This window comes from Athene noctua, chromosome 5, assembly GCF_965140245.1.
Source record: "Athene noctua chromosome 5, bAthNoc1.hap1.1, whole genome shotgun sequence".
NCBI lineage: Eukaryota > Metazoa > Chordata > Aves > Strigiformes > Strigidae > Athene > Athene noctua.
The window spans coordinates 26,069,445-26,085,764 of NC_134041.1; the positions used below are offsets into that span (position 1 = coordinate 26,069,445).

The 16,320-nt window shown below is 37.6% G+C and overlaps 1 protein-coding gene across 1 annotated transcript in view; it reads left to right on the forward strand.

Annotated features, from left to right (window-relative positions):
* The first annotated feature begins 31 nt into the window (after window positions 1–31).
* ASPM (assembly factor for spindle microtubules) overlaps window positions 32–16,320 on the forward strand; it is a 31,597-nt gene continuing 15,308 nt past the window's right edge. The window contains exons 1-17 of the mRNA XM_074906762.1: window positions 32–349; window positions 1,871–2,014; window positions 2,377–3,736; window positions 5,651–5,752; window positions 6,457–6,603; window positions 7,448–7,693; window positions 7,849–7,916; window positions 8,466–8,607; window positions 8,686–8,816; window positions 10,378–10,553; window positions 10,654–10,799; window positions 10,878–10,963; window positions 12,359–12,577; window positions 13,492–13,708; window positions 13,795–13,940; window positions 14,038–14,166; window positions 15,578–15,772. Of these exons, the coding sequence (XP_074762863.1) occupies window positions 32–349; window positions 1,871–2,014; window positions 2,377–3,736; window positions 5,651–5,752; window positions 6,457–6,603; window positions 7,448–7,693; window positions 7,849–7,916; window positions 8,466–8,607; window positions 8,686–8,816; window positions 10,378–10,553; window positions 10,654–10,799; window positions 10,878–10,963; window positions 12,359–12,577; window positions 13,492–13,708; window positions 13,795–13,940; window positions 14,038–14,166; window positions 15,578–15,772 (3,972 nt within the window). The remainder of the gene's footprint in view (window positions 350–1,870; window positions 2,015–2,376; window positions 3,737–5,650; window positions 5,753–6,456; window positions 6,604–7,447; window positions 7,694–7,848; window positions 7,917–8,465; window positions 8,608–8,685; window positions 8,817–10,377; window positions 10,554–10,653; window positions 10,800–10,877; window positions 10,964–12,358; window positions 12,578–13,491; window positions 13,709–13,794; window positions 13,941–14,037; window positions 14,167–15,577; window positions 15,773–16,320) is intronic.

The window sequence follows — 16,320 nt, forward strand, 5'->3', positions numbered from 1 at the left end:
GGCCCGTCCCGTCCCCTCCCGCGGTTCAGCCATGGCCGCGGGTTTCTTCTCTGGGGCGGCGGTCTGGGAGCCGAGCTCCGCCGCCAGCCCGCGGCGGCGGCGTTGGGCTGCGCGGCGGGGTGAGGCGGCGGCGGCGGAGGAGGAGGAGGAGGAGGCGGCGGCCGTGCTGGTCCTGAGCCACTTCTCGCGGCCGCCGTTCCTCAGCTTCGGCAGCCTCCGCCTCGGCGCCTCCCGCACGCGCCTCCTGGGCGTCGAGAACCCCAACGCGGAGGACACCGAGGTGGTCGTCGACCGCTTCCCGGCGTCTGCCCGGGGCTTCAGCATTGAGCGCCGCCGCTTCTCAGTGCAGGTACGGGGCGGGGGCGGTGAAGCTGCGGGGGGTGTGCGTGAGGCGCCCCAGCCGTGCCCTGCGGGCGGGGCGGGGGGCCGGAGGAGAACCGCCGCGTGGCAGCGTGATCCTCCCGCGGGGCAGGTGGCGCCCCGCCTGGCCGCACGGAACTGCGTTCGCGGGCGGGCGGCCGGTGCCCCGGGAGCTGCTGCCGCCGCCCCAGGAGCTGCTGCCGCCCCGGCGCGGGTGGGTGTGCGGGTGCGGCCTCGCCGTAGCGGGGTGGAGCTCCGGAGGCGGTAAACCCTGGCTCAGCAGAGGGGTTTCTGCAGCAAGGTGAAAAAAAAAAATAAAAAATCGTTTCCTGGGAATGTGGTTTTAAAGACAGAGACAGACAAGTAAGAGGTGTTTAAAACGTGATCTCTCAAAAAATTGGAGGACATCTGTTTAACAAAAAGGAAGAGGGAACTTGTTCTGAGGAGGATGCCAATTCACTGGTCTGCATGTTAGCAATACAGCAGAGAGAAAAGCAGGCTTAATCTAGGAATAAACCTTTACGATTACCAAGGAAATATAAACTATGGTTAATCCAATTGATGCCGGTTTTTAAAAGGACAATTTAAATAAACGTATCTGGCTGTCTAGACTCCCCAGAGTCGTTGTGGGAGAGGAAGAAGCTCTGGAGATCTCTTGCAACGATGTGCTTATAAAAACAGGCCGGAGCATCGCTGTGAAGTATTTGAATAACAAGTTCCTATAGCAATTAATGAATATTAACCATTGTTGACTGGCTTTACTGTATAAGCACATATTAAATTAGTTTGTATGTTTACATTAAGTGCATCTGCCTGAAGAGGTGGAACTCCTAAATCAAATGTTGAAGAGATTGGTTATTTTCACACTGTCTTTGATTTTGTTGGAGGTAATAACCATTCTTTGCTCTGTTAGTACTGATATCAGCAGAGCACCGAAATTATTTGGTAGAGGTCACTGATCATGAAGAACCTTTACACCAAAGGTGTAAATCCATAGCTCCGGGACTTTCTTGTTCATTTGCAGTGTCTTCATTTTTGTTCAATGAACTTTTGTGTCAAATCTCATTTTTGCAGGTCATTTGACTAAAAAATTTGACACTTACTTAGATTCAGCTCGGGTCCTAGAAATTAACCACTGATTGTTAGTCTAAATATTACTCAAAATTACTTCAGAGGACTTATTTGGTTAATAAGTTTTAAAAATTATGTAATGTCTTCTTACCTCTACTCAAACCTTGACCTTTCTGCTCTGTGTTATATTTGTGTTTTCCATTGTAGTTTCATTAAGAGGTGTATGCCCTTTAAGAATTATATGCCCTTTTAGTATGACAACATTTTTGATACAAGGTTGCTTAAATTTATATGTCTGAACGTTTAACATGTTTATCATTTCCTGTTGTCAGAATATGTTTCTAATGTATACCACTTCTCATTTGGTTTGATTACTCTGTCACTGATGTTAGATAAGTGTACCAAAGTGCTAGATCTTAAATATTTCTTTCTCCTACAGTCAGGACAAAGAATCTTTATTTCTGTAACATGGACACCGTTAGAGGAAGGAAAAGTTAGAGAACTGGTAACTTTTATTATTAATGGCATTGTAAAGCATCAAGCTGTACTCCTGGGTGTTGCTGAGCAGCCTCTGAAGAAAAAAGTGAGTTTGTGTTTATTATGTATCTTAATTCTATTACTTTGGTATAGCGGACACAGCTACTGTTTTTATTAGTAGAAAATTCAATGGTAAATGATGCTGTCTGTGGGAATGCCCAGCGTCTTCAAAATTTTTCAGCTGGGTTGAAAATTAGATACCAGTGCACTGCAGCTTAGAGAATAAAACTAAAACATGAACAAAAAAGCTGGTTTCAAGCCTGGAAATAACTTACTGTGAATTTTGGACTAGATGTTCTTCTTATACCATTTTTAGACTTTGAATTAATGCACTAGTCATGTTCACTTTTACACCTAGAAGTATGTAGAAAGTCAACATACTAACTTTTATTTATGGTTCTTTTTCAGAAGAGTCTTTGGGATACTATAAAAAAGAAAAACTCTTCAGAAACATCTGCTTCAATGAAAGTGAAAAAAAGTACTTTGAAAGTTAAAAATGTTAATAAAACCTTTCAAGTTTCCCAGAAGGTGGATAGACTTAGAAGCCCACTGCAGCCATGTGAAAATCAGAACTCAGTGCAAAATAGTATATCCCCAGGAAATGACTCTCTTGTTGGCTCAGAAAATAAATTGCCTATATCTCCTATTGCACCAATGCTAGAGGAACATCATAATACTGCTTGCACACCGCTAGCAATGAGAAGATCTACTACTTTTTCAGATATTGCCGCCACTGTAAATGAGAAGTTATTGCCTGAAATCGACAGCTGTAATGTCAAGAAATTTCTTAATGAGCACAGTGAATTAAAATCTGAAACTGCATACAGTTCTATTGGATTAGCACAACTGCCAAGTTCAAACAATGAAGTAATTCTTAATTGTACACTCTCACCAGTTTGCACTCCAGAGCACTTGGCATCTGTGCCTGTTTTAAGTACAAGGAGAATTTTAAGTCCAGATTCTTTTGTAAATGGCAGTTATCCAGGGGGTATAGATATAATGGAGCAGGCTGTTCCAATTCTGTCACCTGATCAGTTTGTGAAAGACATCTTGTCAGATAAGCAATTAAAGACTCCTAAACTTGAGGCAGCTTTAATATCATCTACTGCAGAGACTTACATTGTAAAAAACTTCTTACCCTCAAAATGGAAAAATAATGGAGATGTAGAGGCAAAACCACATGGTTGTATACAGCACAAGTTAAATGAAGTCTTTGAGGTGCATAATGTAGAATCACAGGTACTTCATTATGACAAACCCAAAGAAAATCCCTTCAGTTTTCCTTCTACAGAGGGACTTCAGACTCAAAATTCTTCTCGGAGAGAGCAATCAAAAAAGCGTCCGGTCCTTTCTGCCACTGTCATAAAAAATAAGCCTGATGCTGCTGAAGAAAAAAGAATGGAAACCCTCCACCCAAAATCTAAAAAATGCCTTAATAAAGCAATAATGGAATGTGCTAACGTGGTGCCTGTTTGTACAAAAGCAGAAATATCTAAGCACCTTCCAGTTATAGGTCCCATTTCAGCTGAAAATAAGTGTCACAATGACAAAGTGAATTCATTTCCTACTGGGTCAACTTCTTTGTGCCGTAAGAGGAAGAGTGAAATATATGTAGAAAACAGTAGAGTTACAGCTCCAGTGTCTGTGGAAGAAGTGGAAAGAAAAAGAACTCTTACATCTAGCATGGACAATAAAACACATACTACTATGAGACCATCAGTCTTCAAACCCACAAACCGAGAGAGAGTAGGGCAGCGAAGGAAAGCTGGTGAGCAGTATTTCCTTCCTTTACCACTTTTTGAAAGATGGCTTTGATAATTAAATTTTTATAGCAAACTGAACTGTTTAGCAACAATTGGGAATACTTCATATCTCTGAAATGTGGACCTTTGCAATTTGTTAGATATCTACATTTTAAAAATTTGAAAACTAGGTAAGAGTTTTGGTTACATAATTGGCTTCAAATTTACTTTATTCTTTTGTAAACCTTATTAATGACAGTAACAGGGAAAGTATCTGACAGTTCTCCAGCAGAGCCCTTGTTATGTAATTCAAATTTACTAGAAACTTACTCACTGCATGAGATTAGTCACATATGTGCACTTAAAATTGTGAATATTTGACTCCATTGCTGTTGTCACATGTTTTCAAAAGTGTAGTTCCCAAGTCTCATTCACTCTGCCTGCTTTTTACTCTCTGTAATTAGCTTGTCAGCCTTGTGTAGATCTTTCTGCCTGTATAATTTGCCTATACTTTGTTGCTTGAAGATTGGAAGTAGTCGGCTTCTTGTATTTCAATGTATTTTGGGTTTTCTAAATGTTACGTTCCCAAATATGCTCTGGAATGAGGGTCCGTAACTGAAAGAAGCATTTAATTTGCAGAATCTTGATGCAGTCCCTACAGTTTAACTAACACAAAAAATTCATCATGGCTTTCAGATCAAAATAATATATTCTGTTTTCTTCAGTTCAAATGATCTAGATTTGATTTGGGGCTTGCAGTAGCGCACTTTGATTTCAGGCTTTTTAAGATAATCTACGTAAAAACATAACACACTAACAGTGTGCAGCAGGAAAATCTGTGTTATCCACCAGGTTATTTCTGTTCACCTGTTAGGGTAAGGATAGCTGGGATGGACAAGGAAGTATTCTGTGAGCTCAAAGTGACTTTGGTGTCTCTTAATCCAAATAATGACAGCTTTGAGTTACATTCTTCATCACAAGTTTTCTTGAGAAATAAAACCTGTTGTTCTTTCAGTTGCACAGGCGTTGTCCGTAGGCTTCACAAAGAAAATATTTCACTACTAAAAATTAACTTTGAAATGCCCATCATTAATTTAATCCTTTTGAGATTCAACTTTATTAAAAATTGTCAGAATGTATTTAAAATTTATTAGAAGTGCATGAGAGATTGGAATGACTAATTCACTTCTCTATAAGCAAACATTTTATGAAAAACTCTACTTCAGCTAAGCAGGAGAGTGCAACCTATACATTTGTGATCTCTATCTTTTTTTGTTTCTGAACTACCATCTTGGCAGGGGGTGTCAGGCAGCAACTATATCTCATCTGCAACAGCATGCCTTTTTAATCCTTCACTTGATGCCAATATAACAAAATGATTGCACTAAAAGCGTGTATTTTTATGTATTCAGCGTTCAGAAAGCCTACATCTGCATTTTTTCCTTGTGTTTTTAAGTCCTTTTACCGCAACACGGTGGATAATACTTAATAGCTAATGCCTTGATGCCTAAACTAACACAAGTTAGGCTGCTCTGAAATGAGTATCAATGTAGTATGCAATCTAACTGTGGGAAGAGGTGAGTCAAGCCCTAGAATTCATACCTCTTACCCCAGATGTTTATAGAATACACACTTTCACGTGTTCTAATGAAGTGTTTCTTCACTATGGCTGTTTCTAGCCATATGATAATGATTTACAAACAGTACATTTCTTTAGTATATGGAAGAACAGTAGCACTTTTTTACTCTTAACTATTTTTCCCTTCAAACTGTTGTCAAACCGGTTAGCTTAACTTTTTCCATCAACAGAAAGTTATTGGTCTTTTGTATGGGTTTGCGGGGAATTACTCCAGTACCATGCTTTGTAAGTAATATGAACCTTAATACATTATCTTTCACGAGTATATTTGTTGTTGATATTTGTATGTTAATGTTTGTAGGTTCTTCACTTCAGAAAGCATCTAAAACTACCAACAGAATTAGTAAACCTGTCCCTGGATTGGCTCAGTCTCACCTGACATTTATGAAACCACTGAAAACAGGTAGGCAGACTTCTGTATTTAGTAAAACAGTATACACTGTCACAATTGTTGTACTGCTAGTGGTTGGTAATACCCAGCTGGTTAGAGTTGAGATGAAATAGAAGATTGTATCTACAATGAATCAATATCTAGTAGAAAAATATATGCAAACTTCCGTGTTCCATTTTGACTCCTCATAGTAAACTGGTTGCGACCCACAGCCAGCTGAAGGTAAATGTTACTTTCCTCTAGTTTTGCCTGTAAGTGTAAAAACTACATTAGAGATATGTTCCTAGCTGACTGATGGTTATCAGTGAAATGCCTCTTCCATATCTGGTAACATTTTAATACAGCAACAGAATACCTAAGAAGAGAAAACTTTCTACCAAAAAGATAACTAATTTTGCAGAGCTCATAATACTAAGTTGATCTCTTTCTGGATGTAATCCAGCTCAGCTTTGTTTTGCCCCAAGATTTGCATAGCAAAATGGCCTGGGTTCTAGAAATCTTGTTTTTGTTCTAGTGCTTTAATAACTTAATCTGTGTTTTGTGGCTGAAATTTATTTAAAGGCGGCTTATCTGCAAGTTGCTGAAGATTCTAACAATCTGCTTTTTTCTGCTGTAGTGCTAAATGGAGTGTCAAACGTTAATCCTTTCTGCAATGAAATGTATATTGGTTATCAAACATTTCAAGAACCGCAGAGACTTACTTTCTTTCTTTAAAGTCATCCCTAGGCACCCAATGCCTTTTGCTGCTAAAAACATGTTTTATGATGAACGTTGGAAGGAGAAGCAGCAACGAGGTTTCACCTGGTGGTTAAATTTTGTACTTACCCCTGATGACTTCAGTGTAAAAACAAACACCTCACAAGGTAAGAGTACAAGAATTTTCACTTTGTCTTGTAATGTTCTTAAACGTTACATAATGTACTTCATTAATATTAGTGAAGAGTAGCACTGGCTTAATACTAGTCCCAACTTGTCACTTTAGTTTGTGTAACATTAAGTTCTTAGGTAAACATAAATTTTTGAGTTTTAATTTTTATGTGTCCTGTGTTTCCCTTTTCAGCTTTTGACTTACACTGTGATAACCATAAATCAAATATTTGGTAATGTGTTTCAGTGGTGGTTATGCTACAAAATATGGAATGTGCTAAACCAAAATCAGTTCTTACCTTGGAGACAGTGCTGTCCATTGCAGCAGAATTTTATAACCTCTAACCCTTCTCAGAGTCATATTTTCCCTTGTGATACGTGGATGGCGCACTCGATCGTGCCAGGCACAGCATACCACACACCTGAATGGGCAGTGTGCTCTGCAACAAGAAATACATCTTAGAACGTGTGGCTGCAGCACTCCTCAGTGGGTGTGGAGCAGGGAATCCTCACCTGCTGAAAAACATTATAGCTGTCACTTTACTGAAATGGTAAACATACCTATTCTTCTACCTTCAGCTTCTACCTGACAAATTGAAGATTGTACAATTGATTTTTAACTGAATTGCTAGCACTGCTTGCTTAGGAAATAAGCGTTGTTATATTAAATATTTGACTGTACTTGACAGTATATGTTTAGTGCAACAGCTGATAAGCTTCCTGAGGGATAAAATCATTAGTCAGAAGGAAAATAACAATGTGAACTGAGAGAGGAAAAACATGGGCAAAGCTACTTTTATTTGACGTATAAATGCATACTTTCTGTGTGCGTTTAAACAGTTAATGCAGCTGCTCTTATCTTGGGAGAAGAGAACCATCATAAAAGCAGTGTTCCTAAAGCACCAACAAAAGATGAGGCATCTCTGAAAGCTTATACAGCTCATCGTAAGCTGAATAAGTTACGACGTGATGCTTGCCGTTTGTTTACATCTGAAGCAATGGTTAAAGCTATTAAGAAGCTGGAAGTTGAGATTGAAACTAGACGTTTGCTAGTTCGTAGAGACAGACACCTCTGGAAAGATGTAGGTAAGAATACTAAAATTTGCATCCTCTCTTTTCTTGTAAGTAGGAAAAGGATTATTCACACACTGAGTTGATTTAATCTAAAGTTTGTTGATAGAAATTTTTGCTATAATATGAAGTGTTTGCTGGATGTAATATTACAAGGTGCTCTCTTGCAGGAGAGAGGCAGAAAGTCCTTAACTGGCTTTTATCTTACAACCCTTTGTGGCTGCGTATAGGTCTGGAGGTAAGTGCAGTCAGTATTTATGGTCTATAATCAAAGTTTAAAGGACATCTAGCAATTTTGAGTCTTGGTAGGGGATGTTTTGCGTTTCTCTGAATTTTTCTGTTTTCTAACTCAGGTAGGTTCATTTCAGTTATAGCATGTTTACATGTCTTAAATTATTACAACTGACTTGCTTTAAAAAAGTCCTTACCTTATTAAAAAGGAAAACATTTAATCAAGAAAAGTGGAAGTTATCTCCATGACCATTAACACAAATGCAGTTTGCCATCGGTTTCACTTTTCACTAAACTGGAGAAAAATAGTTGTTTTAAGGAAGTTCCTGACTGATTCTTCAGATGCAGATGATCATACATGCTCTGAAATGAGACTGTATTTTCTGAAATTTCCTTTGGTTTGATCCTGCAGTGACTAATTTGAAAAACTGATTTATTTTTAGAGCCTTATTACCATTTACTACTTCAGGATTTCAGTAGTATGTTATTTAAAAACCTTCATAGTATTTAAAGTAATTTTTAATGGTTCTGCTTTTTTCCCTTCCCTTCATCTTAGACTGTCTATGGAGAACGGATAGCTTTGGAGAGTAATAGTGATGTTATGAGTTTAGCGATATTTATCCTTAATCGCTTGCTTTGGAACCCTGACATTGCAGCTGAATACAGACATCCCACTGTGCCTCACCTTTACCGAGAAGGTAACTACTACTTCCAAGAATAGGTTATTTTTCACACTTAATTTCTGAACTATTACTTAATGGGTTCTACCTTTTTAGGTCATGAAGAAGCTTTGTCAAAATTCACACTGAAAAAATTGCTGTTGTTAGTTTGCTTTCTGGATTGTGCCAAACAGTCCAGAATGATTGACCATGACCCTTGCCTCTTCTGTAAGGATGCAGAGTTCAAGGTAAGAGATCTGTGATTTGATGTCTCCCTCCAATATTGTCCTAAGACTTAATGTAGAAATTTTTATTTTTTTAGATTTCTGTACTGTTCTTTAACAAGTCTTGGCTCTTCAGCCTTTTGTATGAACATTCTCTCAACACATCATCTGATAGTCATGTGTTGCATTTAAGGTGATTAATTAATTTGGTAAGAGATGAATCCCCTTGTATTCTAGCCGATCCTCAGAGATTAGAGGGCCTAGGGGCAGCTGGATTTATCTCTTAATAGATATGCCAACTGGGGCCCGTGACTGTAGGCCTGACACTAGATGCACAAACAGCCCATATGCTGTAGGTCTGGTTGCATTCAAGAGAAGCCGTCGGGTTCATGAATAGTACAGTTTATTCTTATGCAACATTTACAGATTCCTTGAGATTGCCTATGATAAATGCACTAAACTGCAGATTGGCTACATTGCAACTAGTTTTCTGTGTGTAGTGCTATCTCACACACTTAATTCCCAGGTAAACACTTAATGTAGCTGAGGGCCCAAATCTTACCAAAAGGTGTCCCTTCTCGGGGCGGGTGAACCCGTCAATCTGTCCCTCTGACTTGATGTCAGATTATCCTCCCTCCAAGTTAGATGCAAACTCAGGGTAGTATTTCTCTATGTATGCATGTGTGAGTGGGTGGGACTGTGGTCAAGCCATTATCTCTTGAATAATGACACAGCACGTTCCTTGGTGTGAGGTGTGCTCTGTTTTTGTGGGAAAAGAGGAAGAATGAGAGATAAGGTCTGCAGAGTGTACTGCAAAACAGTCCTTGAGAGAAGGGGAAGAACAGGAGATAAATCTGCACAGTCATGTCAAATGTTCCTTGAGAAAAGTGGAAGAACAGGACTATGTGGCCTCCACCTTGCTTCCTGTTCCTTGGTGCCAAGGCAACACAAATCGCTGTATCTCCATCCCATCCTGTGTTTGTTCTGGGCACCATGTGTTAAGGAAATGTGTGTTTTGCAGATTTTTCACTGTTTTGCTTTTTACGCACTTCTAACAGTCAGGTGTAAATGAATTCCCAAGAAAATTTTGAGGTGTTGGTCCTGTAGGAAGGACTCCATTATCTGGCTTTCCTCTTTAAAGCTAAGCTCCTCCATTATTTTTAAATATCACTCTAGATCACTTTAAGATCTGTAGCTGATCTTAAACTGCAGGTCAGTTTGATGGCCTTTTCTGTTTGTTTTTTTTTCTGTTACTTTGCTGTGATAAAAAAGACTATGCTACATTTGTCATAAAAAAGGCTTTAATTAACAAATATGTTATTTTCAAATAAAATCACTTTTCTTGGGTTTGTACTATGTAGACAGAGTGAGGAAAAAATTATTCCTGAGTTTGGTGCCTTCTGTAACACGGTAGCCAGGTACAATGAAAATTACAGTTGTGTGAACAGGCTAAAAATAAATTTTTTTAAAAAATTAGAATTACTGGGCATGGAAATATGTAATGGAATTTTGGGGCAAGGAATGAAAATTGTATTTGGCTTGACAAATATTGTAGTGTTAAGATTATCTTCCTTTTTTCTTTTAGGCTAGCAAAGACCTCCTGCTTGCATTTTCTCGGGACTTCCTGAGTGGTGAAGGTGACCTTTCCCGCCATCTTGGTTTCTTAGGACTACCTGTCAGTCATATTCAAACTCCACTTGATGAATTTGATTTTGCTGTAACAAATCTGGCTGTGGACTTGCAATGCGGCATTCGTCTTGTGTGCGTTGATACAGAATTATTTTGAACTATTTATTTTCTTTTATATAATACTTAATATGAGTTCAGCTAAGGTATTAAACTGTGAAATTCCCTTTGTTAGGAGAACAATGGAACTTCTCACCAAAAACTGGAATCTTTCAAAGCAGCTGAGAGTTCCTGCAATAAGTCGTCTACAAAAGATGCATAATGTTGACATTGCTCTTAATGTCCTTAAAGAGCGAGGAATTCACTTGAAAGATGAAAGTGGTAAGGCCTAGAAATCCGGGTTATTCTAAGTGCATCGGAGGACTAGTGCACATTTTAATTCCTTGTTTTATTTGATAGGTGCTTCAATTGACTCCAGAGATATTGTGGATAGACACAGAGAACGAACGTTAGCACTCCTGTGGAAAATTGTCTTTGCTTTCCAGGTACTACTCAATTACTTTGTTTCTTTGTTACTAGTTACAAATGAGCAATAATGAAAACACCGGTATTTTGGGAATATTTTTGTTGTCTGTGAAAACCTTTACTAATCAAATTTTAGACTATGAAATTCGCTGCTTTGTACCTTCAAAGTGCCATGCAAACTTTACCTAAATCTGCTAACTGTTCCCTAACTACAGTTTAGATAATATTTTAACTGTGCTTTTTCTTATATACATACATACAAGGTTTTGGAAAAAAACATAACTTCTGAGTTTTTGCTGTATACAAACAGAGCTGATAATTAGAAGTAAAATAATGTTGGTCTCAAGATGCTGGTAAGCTCTTACTAACTGAAAAGGCCATTTTGAGGTTACCCTTATAAACAATGACAGAGTAAGCTCTGAAGCTATAGCTCTTCTACTGTTTTTTTCATTTGTCTGAAACAGTCAATTTGAAGAAACATTCTTGAAATAAATGAAGATTGCTGAGGCATTGCTGCAATGGCACATTTGCCGTTACTGCAGTGCCAAAGCCACTGGAAAAAATTAGTAGATGAAGCAAAAACAGTTTCTTAAGAGTTAACTTCAGTCAAATAGTCTTTTGAAAATAAGTATCCAGCTGACACATCTGCTTGGAAGGAACATAAAGTATGAAAGGTAAAATAAGATACAAGTTGAGGTGGAATTTCACTATGAAGTAGTCAGGAATACAAGTACAATTAACTATATATCTAAAGCAAGATTCTCAATGAGTTTAGCCACAGAACTAACAGAGAGCCAGAAGAACATAATATAAATTAAATTTAAGTGGGTTTTTTCTTATCTGTTGTTACAGTATTGAGTACCTTTTTTCAGTTAATTCTCCTGATGCGTGTATCACAGTTGCATTGCTTTTGCTTAAAGACATAAGTTTATGAGCAGTGACTTTAAGCCCTGTGGATATGCTACTTGTTCACCAAATCTTCTCACACCATCACACCACCAGCTTAAGTCCCATCAGAATCCCTTAAATGAGGAGGAGTGCTATGTGGACTCAGTAGAAATGTGAGCGAGACTCTGAAATTGCTGTTTCCTCTGAAAGTATGGTGAGATTACACAGGCTGTTTCACAGGGCATTTCCCTGTTTCCCCCAACTATTAACTAAATGAAGTAACTGCTTTACATAGAACAGTGGGAGTGTGGGTTTAGGTTCTTTTATCTGAAGCAGTAATGGGCCCTGCCATCTGTGCTGGCAAGTCCACATTATTCATTACTGATTCAATGTGGCAGGTATTGCTAAGCAGTGAGAGTAGTTTCTCTTTACAATGACCTATCTAAAGCCTCTGCATCCACTGGCTATTATGCATGATATGTCAGACTGTTGGTGACATAAATAAATTTTTTTTTTCTTCCTAATAGTTGGATATTTTTCTTAATGTGGAACAGTTAAAAGAAGAAATTGAGTTTTTAAAGAACGCACACAAGAGGAAGACACAATTGGGTCCTCTCAAGACTTTTCCAAATTGTTGTAGAATACAAGAAGATAATAGTAGTAACTCCTCACATCAAAGTTACAGTGAAAATGTGAAACTGCTGATGGCATGGGTTAATGCTGTTTGTGCATTTTACAATATCAAGGTAAATAAATGGTTTTGTATATATTTTGGCAAATACATGCTTTGCTGTCATAAGAATGCTTATTCTTATCAGCAATCTATAGAGCAAAGTTCTTCAAACTATCAAATATGTAGTAGCAGCCAATGGTAATTAGTTTTAAATATAGTTCTGGTCTTTGCTTAACCTGATTTGAAGTAACCATCTTTCTGTGCATTTAGCTGCACCTCTCTTTTTAAACGAATTAGAGAAAAAGGATCTCCCCTCCTAGTTAGTCTTATGCATAAAAATGCCATTTAAAAATACAACATTTTTGCTCAAATATGGTATTGTTTGTCTCTTATTTAATGAGCATTTATCCTACAAGTATTTGTGCATAAAACTTTTACCATTTATCTGAACAGTGAGAATTAAACTAGTGTTTGGGATAAGGGGAATTCCTCTCCTCGGAGATGTTTGTTTAGAGAAAGGACATGTTGTTTGTTCCTTCCTAGAAGAGAAGCCCTGTTCTGAGACTTGTCTCTGGTCACACAGACAGACCTGCTAGTTTTTCTGAAGGGTGAAATAGAGTCCTTAAGACTGATGCAAGTTCAGAACTTATTTCTGCACTGAATACCTAGTGTAAAGGTATCTATAGAAGTTTCTTTGGGATCCTTCTGTAAAAATATTGCCTACTTTTTTGTTTCTTAAATGTTTCCCTTGGAGATTCACTGTATAGTGATTCATACCTCTTTGTTTCTGGTTTCTCACAGCTGTATGTCACTGTACAGTGAATGTTCAAAGGAAGCACTAGTTACATATGCTTTTTTTGTTCAAAAAAAAAATTGCACTTGGTCACTTTTAAAGGTACAAGATAACAAATTCTATATCCAGTTTATACCAATTAACTTGTAACAAAAATTCAAGGAACTTGTATCTTACTGGATTTTATTTAACAGGTGGAAAATTTCACAGTGTGTTTCTCAGATGGTAGAGTATTATGTCATTTGATTCATCATTATCATCCATGTTACATACCTTTGGAAGCTGTGTGCCAACGTACAACTCAAACAGTAGAATGCTCAAGAACTCATACAGTGGGACTAAACTCTTCCTCCTCATCCTCTTCAGAGTCTGATACTTCTCTAAATGTTAGGGAAGGAATGTTTGATGAAAGTAAGTTATTTGATGCACAGAAGTTCCTGTTAAATCTATTTCTTTTATGCACAATTTGATTTGACAAATATTTTCTCTTTGCAAAGCTCTAACTGCCTCAGTCATATACAAGGAACTCTTGGACAATGAAAGGAGAAACTTCCAGCTGATCAATGCTGCAGTTTCAGACCTAGGTGGAATACCAGCAATGATCCATCACTCAGACATGTCAAATACAATTCCCGATGAGAAAGTAAGATGCCTTTAGAGTTGATGTAAACATGTTCTGCTCTCCTGCAAACGTGTCCTGCTCTTCCATAGATCCCTTAACTTTCTGTGTTTGTATATAGGTTGTTATTACCTACCTATCATTTTTGTGTTCACGTCTTCTTGACCTTCGGCAAGAAACTCGAGCTGCACAATTAATTCAGTCTGCTTGGAGGAATTACAGGCTGAAAAGGGAACAGAAACTTACTCAGGTACTCTCTGACTGTGCAATATTCATAGCTTCTACTTTAAGAAACGCTAAATAAAGATTATAAATTCACTGTTTGGAGTATACAGGTTTATTAGAATAATATTGGCATTTAGATTAATGGTTACCATTTTTATAATCAAAATATATGGCCTTCTTGGTAGTGTAATCTACTAAAAAACACTTTTGTTTTAAAGACTACTCCAAAGTAATTACATTTGTTTAAAGGCTACTATTCTTTCTTTTGTGTTACGATTAGAACATGTCATCCCTTAAGCCTTCTTCCCAATATTTCAAATATAAATTAGCCACAGTCCTTCCTTAAAATAAAAAGGGAGGAGTTACTTTTTAATTCATTTTAGTGTCTACAAGATGAAAAGAGTAATTAAACTTCTGCATGGGTTTACTGTTTTTGTTTGGGAGCTAAACTTCACCAGTGTGTTGAGTTGAACTTCATGAGTTCTGATATTTTGTTTCTTGCTTTTTTGGTAATTATACTAGGTCTTGTGATGGTTTTAAAACTATGACACCATTAAGGTTGATAAATGCTACCACTGTCTCTAACCGAGATACATATTATTTGATGTTTGAACAATGTCCAAATGAAATATTCTAAGAATCTGTGGTATAGAAGGGGGCAGAGGTTATATTTATGTAGGTATTTTCATCTCCAGTTTATGAAAGCTACACAACCTTAATGATGATGACAAAACATTCCCTTTATAACTGTTTTTAAATAACTAATGTTAAAGATGCTGGTAGGGGGAAGGGGAATCAGAAACAAAACCCCTAAGCATTGCAGGCATTATGTTTTTATTTAATTTTACAATGTGCACATATGTACTTTGCCCTATGGTAAGATAGGCTTGTAGTAATATTCTGACAAAATGCTCTAAATATTGATGTGTTACATTTGTTAGTTGCTTTTTACTTTGTACATCAGTTTGTTGCTGCACTCTGGTTTACTATATAAAAACTGGTTGGTATGTGCAAACAAAACACTGGGCTAGACAGACATGAGCTGGTATGACTAGCTTTATACTCTTACATTATTCAGATATAGTGGGAAAGCATTCCAGTGTGCTCCATTAGTAAGGGTATCTTAAAATCTTATGAATGAGAACTAAAACTGAGGCTTAAAAATGAGTTGCTTAGGAGTGCTGAAAAATTGGGTATCAAAGAGAAAGAACTATGAAGATGGATGATTTATGAGGATGCAGATTTAAGTGATACTACCCTTTTACAAAGAATTTGGTGCTGAAATAAATGTCTTGGAAAAGTTCTTCTACTAAAGAAAAGCTGTGGTACAATGAGCCTAGTTTTTATGACATTGCTTTAGATAGTTATTTTAATATATCAAGAATTTGAGTGAAAATTCCAATCCTAACTGTTCAATGGAAATTTACTCTTTATAGGAAAGAGACAGAGCTGCTCGGATAATTCAGAAATCTGCAATAGACTTTTTGTCTCGTCAGCGCATTCTGAAGAAAGTAAATGCAGCAGTTTTCATCCAGAAGCACTGGAGAAGATACTTAGCCAGGATGATTTTTTTAAATCTGAAAAACACAAAACTGGAGGAAGCCAGAAGTAAATCTGCCACAGTCATTCAGGTAATGCAATCTAAAATGAGATTGCACAGCAAGGAAATCCTCTGAAACCTGTAAGAAAAACGCTTGCTCAGGGTTATTAGTTCTGCTTGCAGCAACTGATGTCTTCATGAAATGTAATACTACTTTTTTTTTTTTTTTTTTTTTACCTTTTGAGATGTTTTAGTCATTTTTCTCTTCAGAGAGAATGGTAATGTGCTATTAAATCAACAAGTGTTCCTTCTTAGTGAATAGTTTGGTATACTATAAACATTAAAACACTGGGCCTTAAACCAGTTAATGTAAGGACTGATCAGATTGTGTTGGCTTGCCTCTTTGCAGCTGCTGAACATTACTTCAAGAAGCTTTAAAAAAAAAAAAAAAAATTTACTCTTCTAGTGTTATGACAGTGGCATATGATACCTGCAGTGGGCACATCCAAAATGGCAGACATTAGTTACCAGTTGGTAGTTGGGCAGTTAATTCAGTTTCTCAAGGTACTTTTCCCACTGTTACCCAAAATACATATTAATTTCTCCAGACTTTTTGGATTGGAGATTAAAGAATCACTG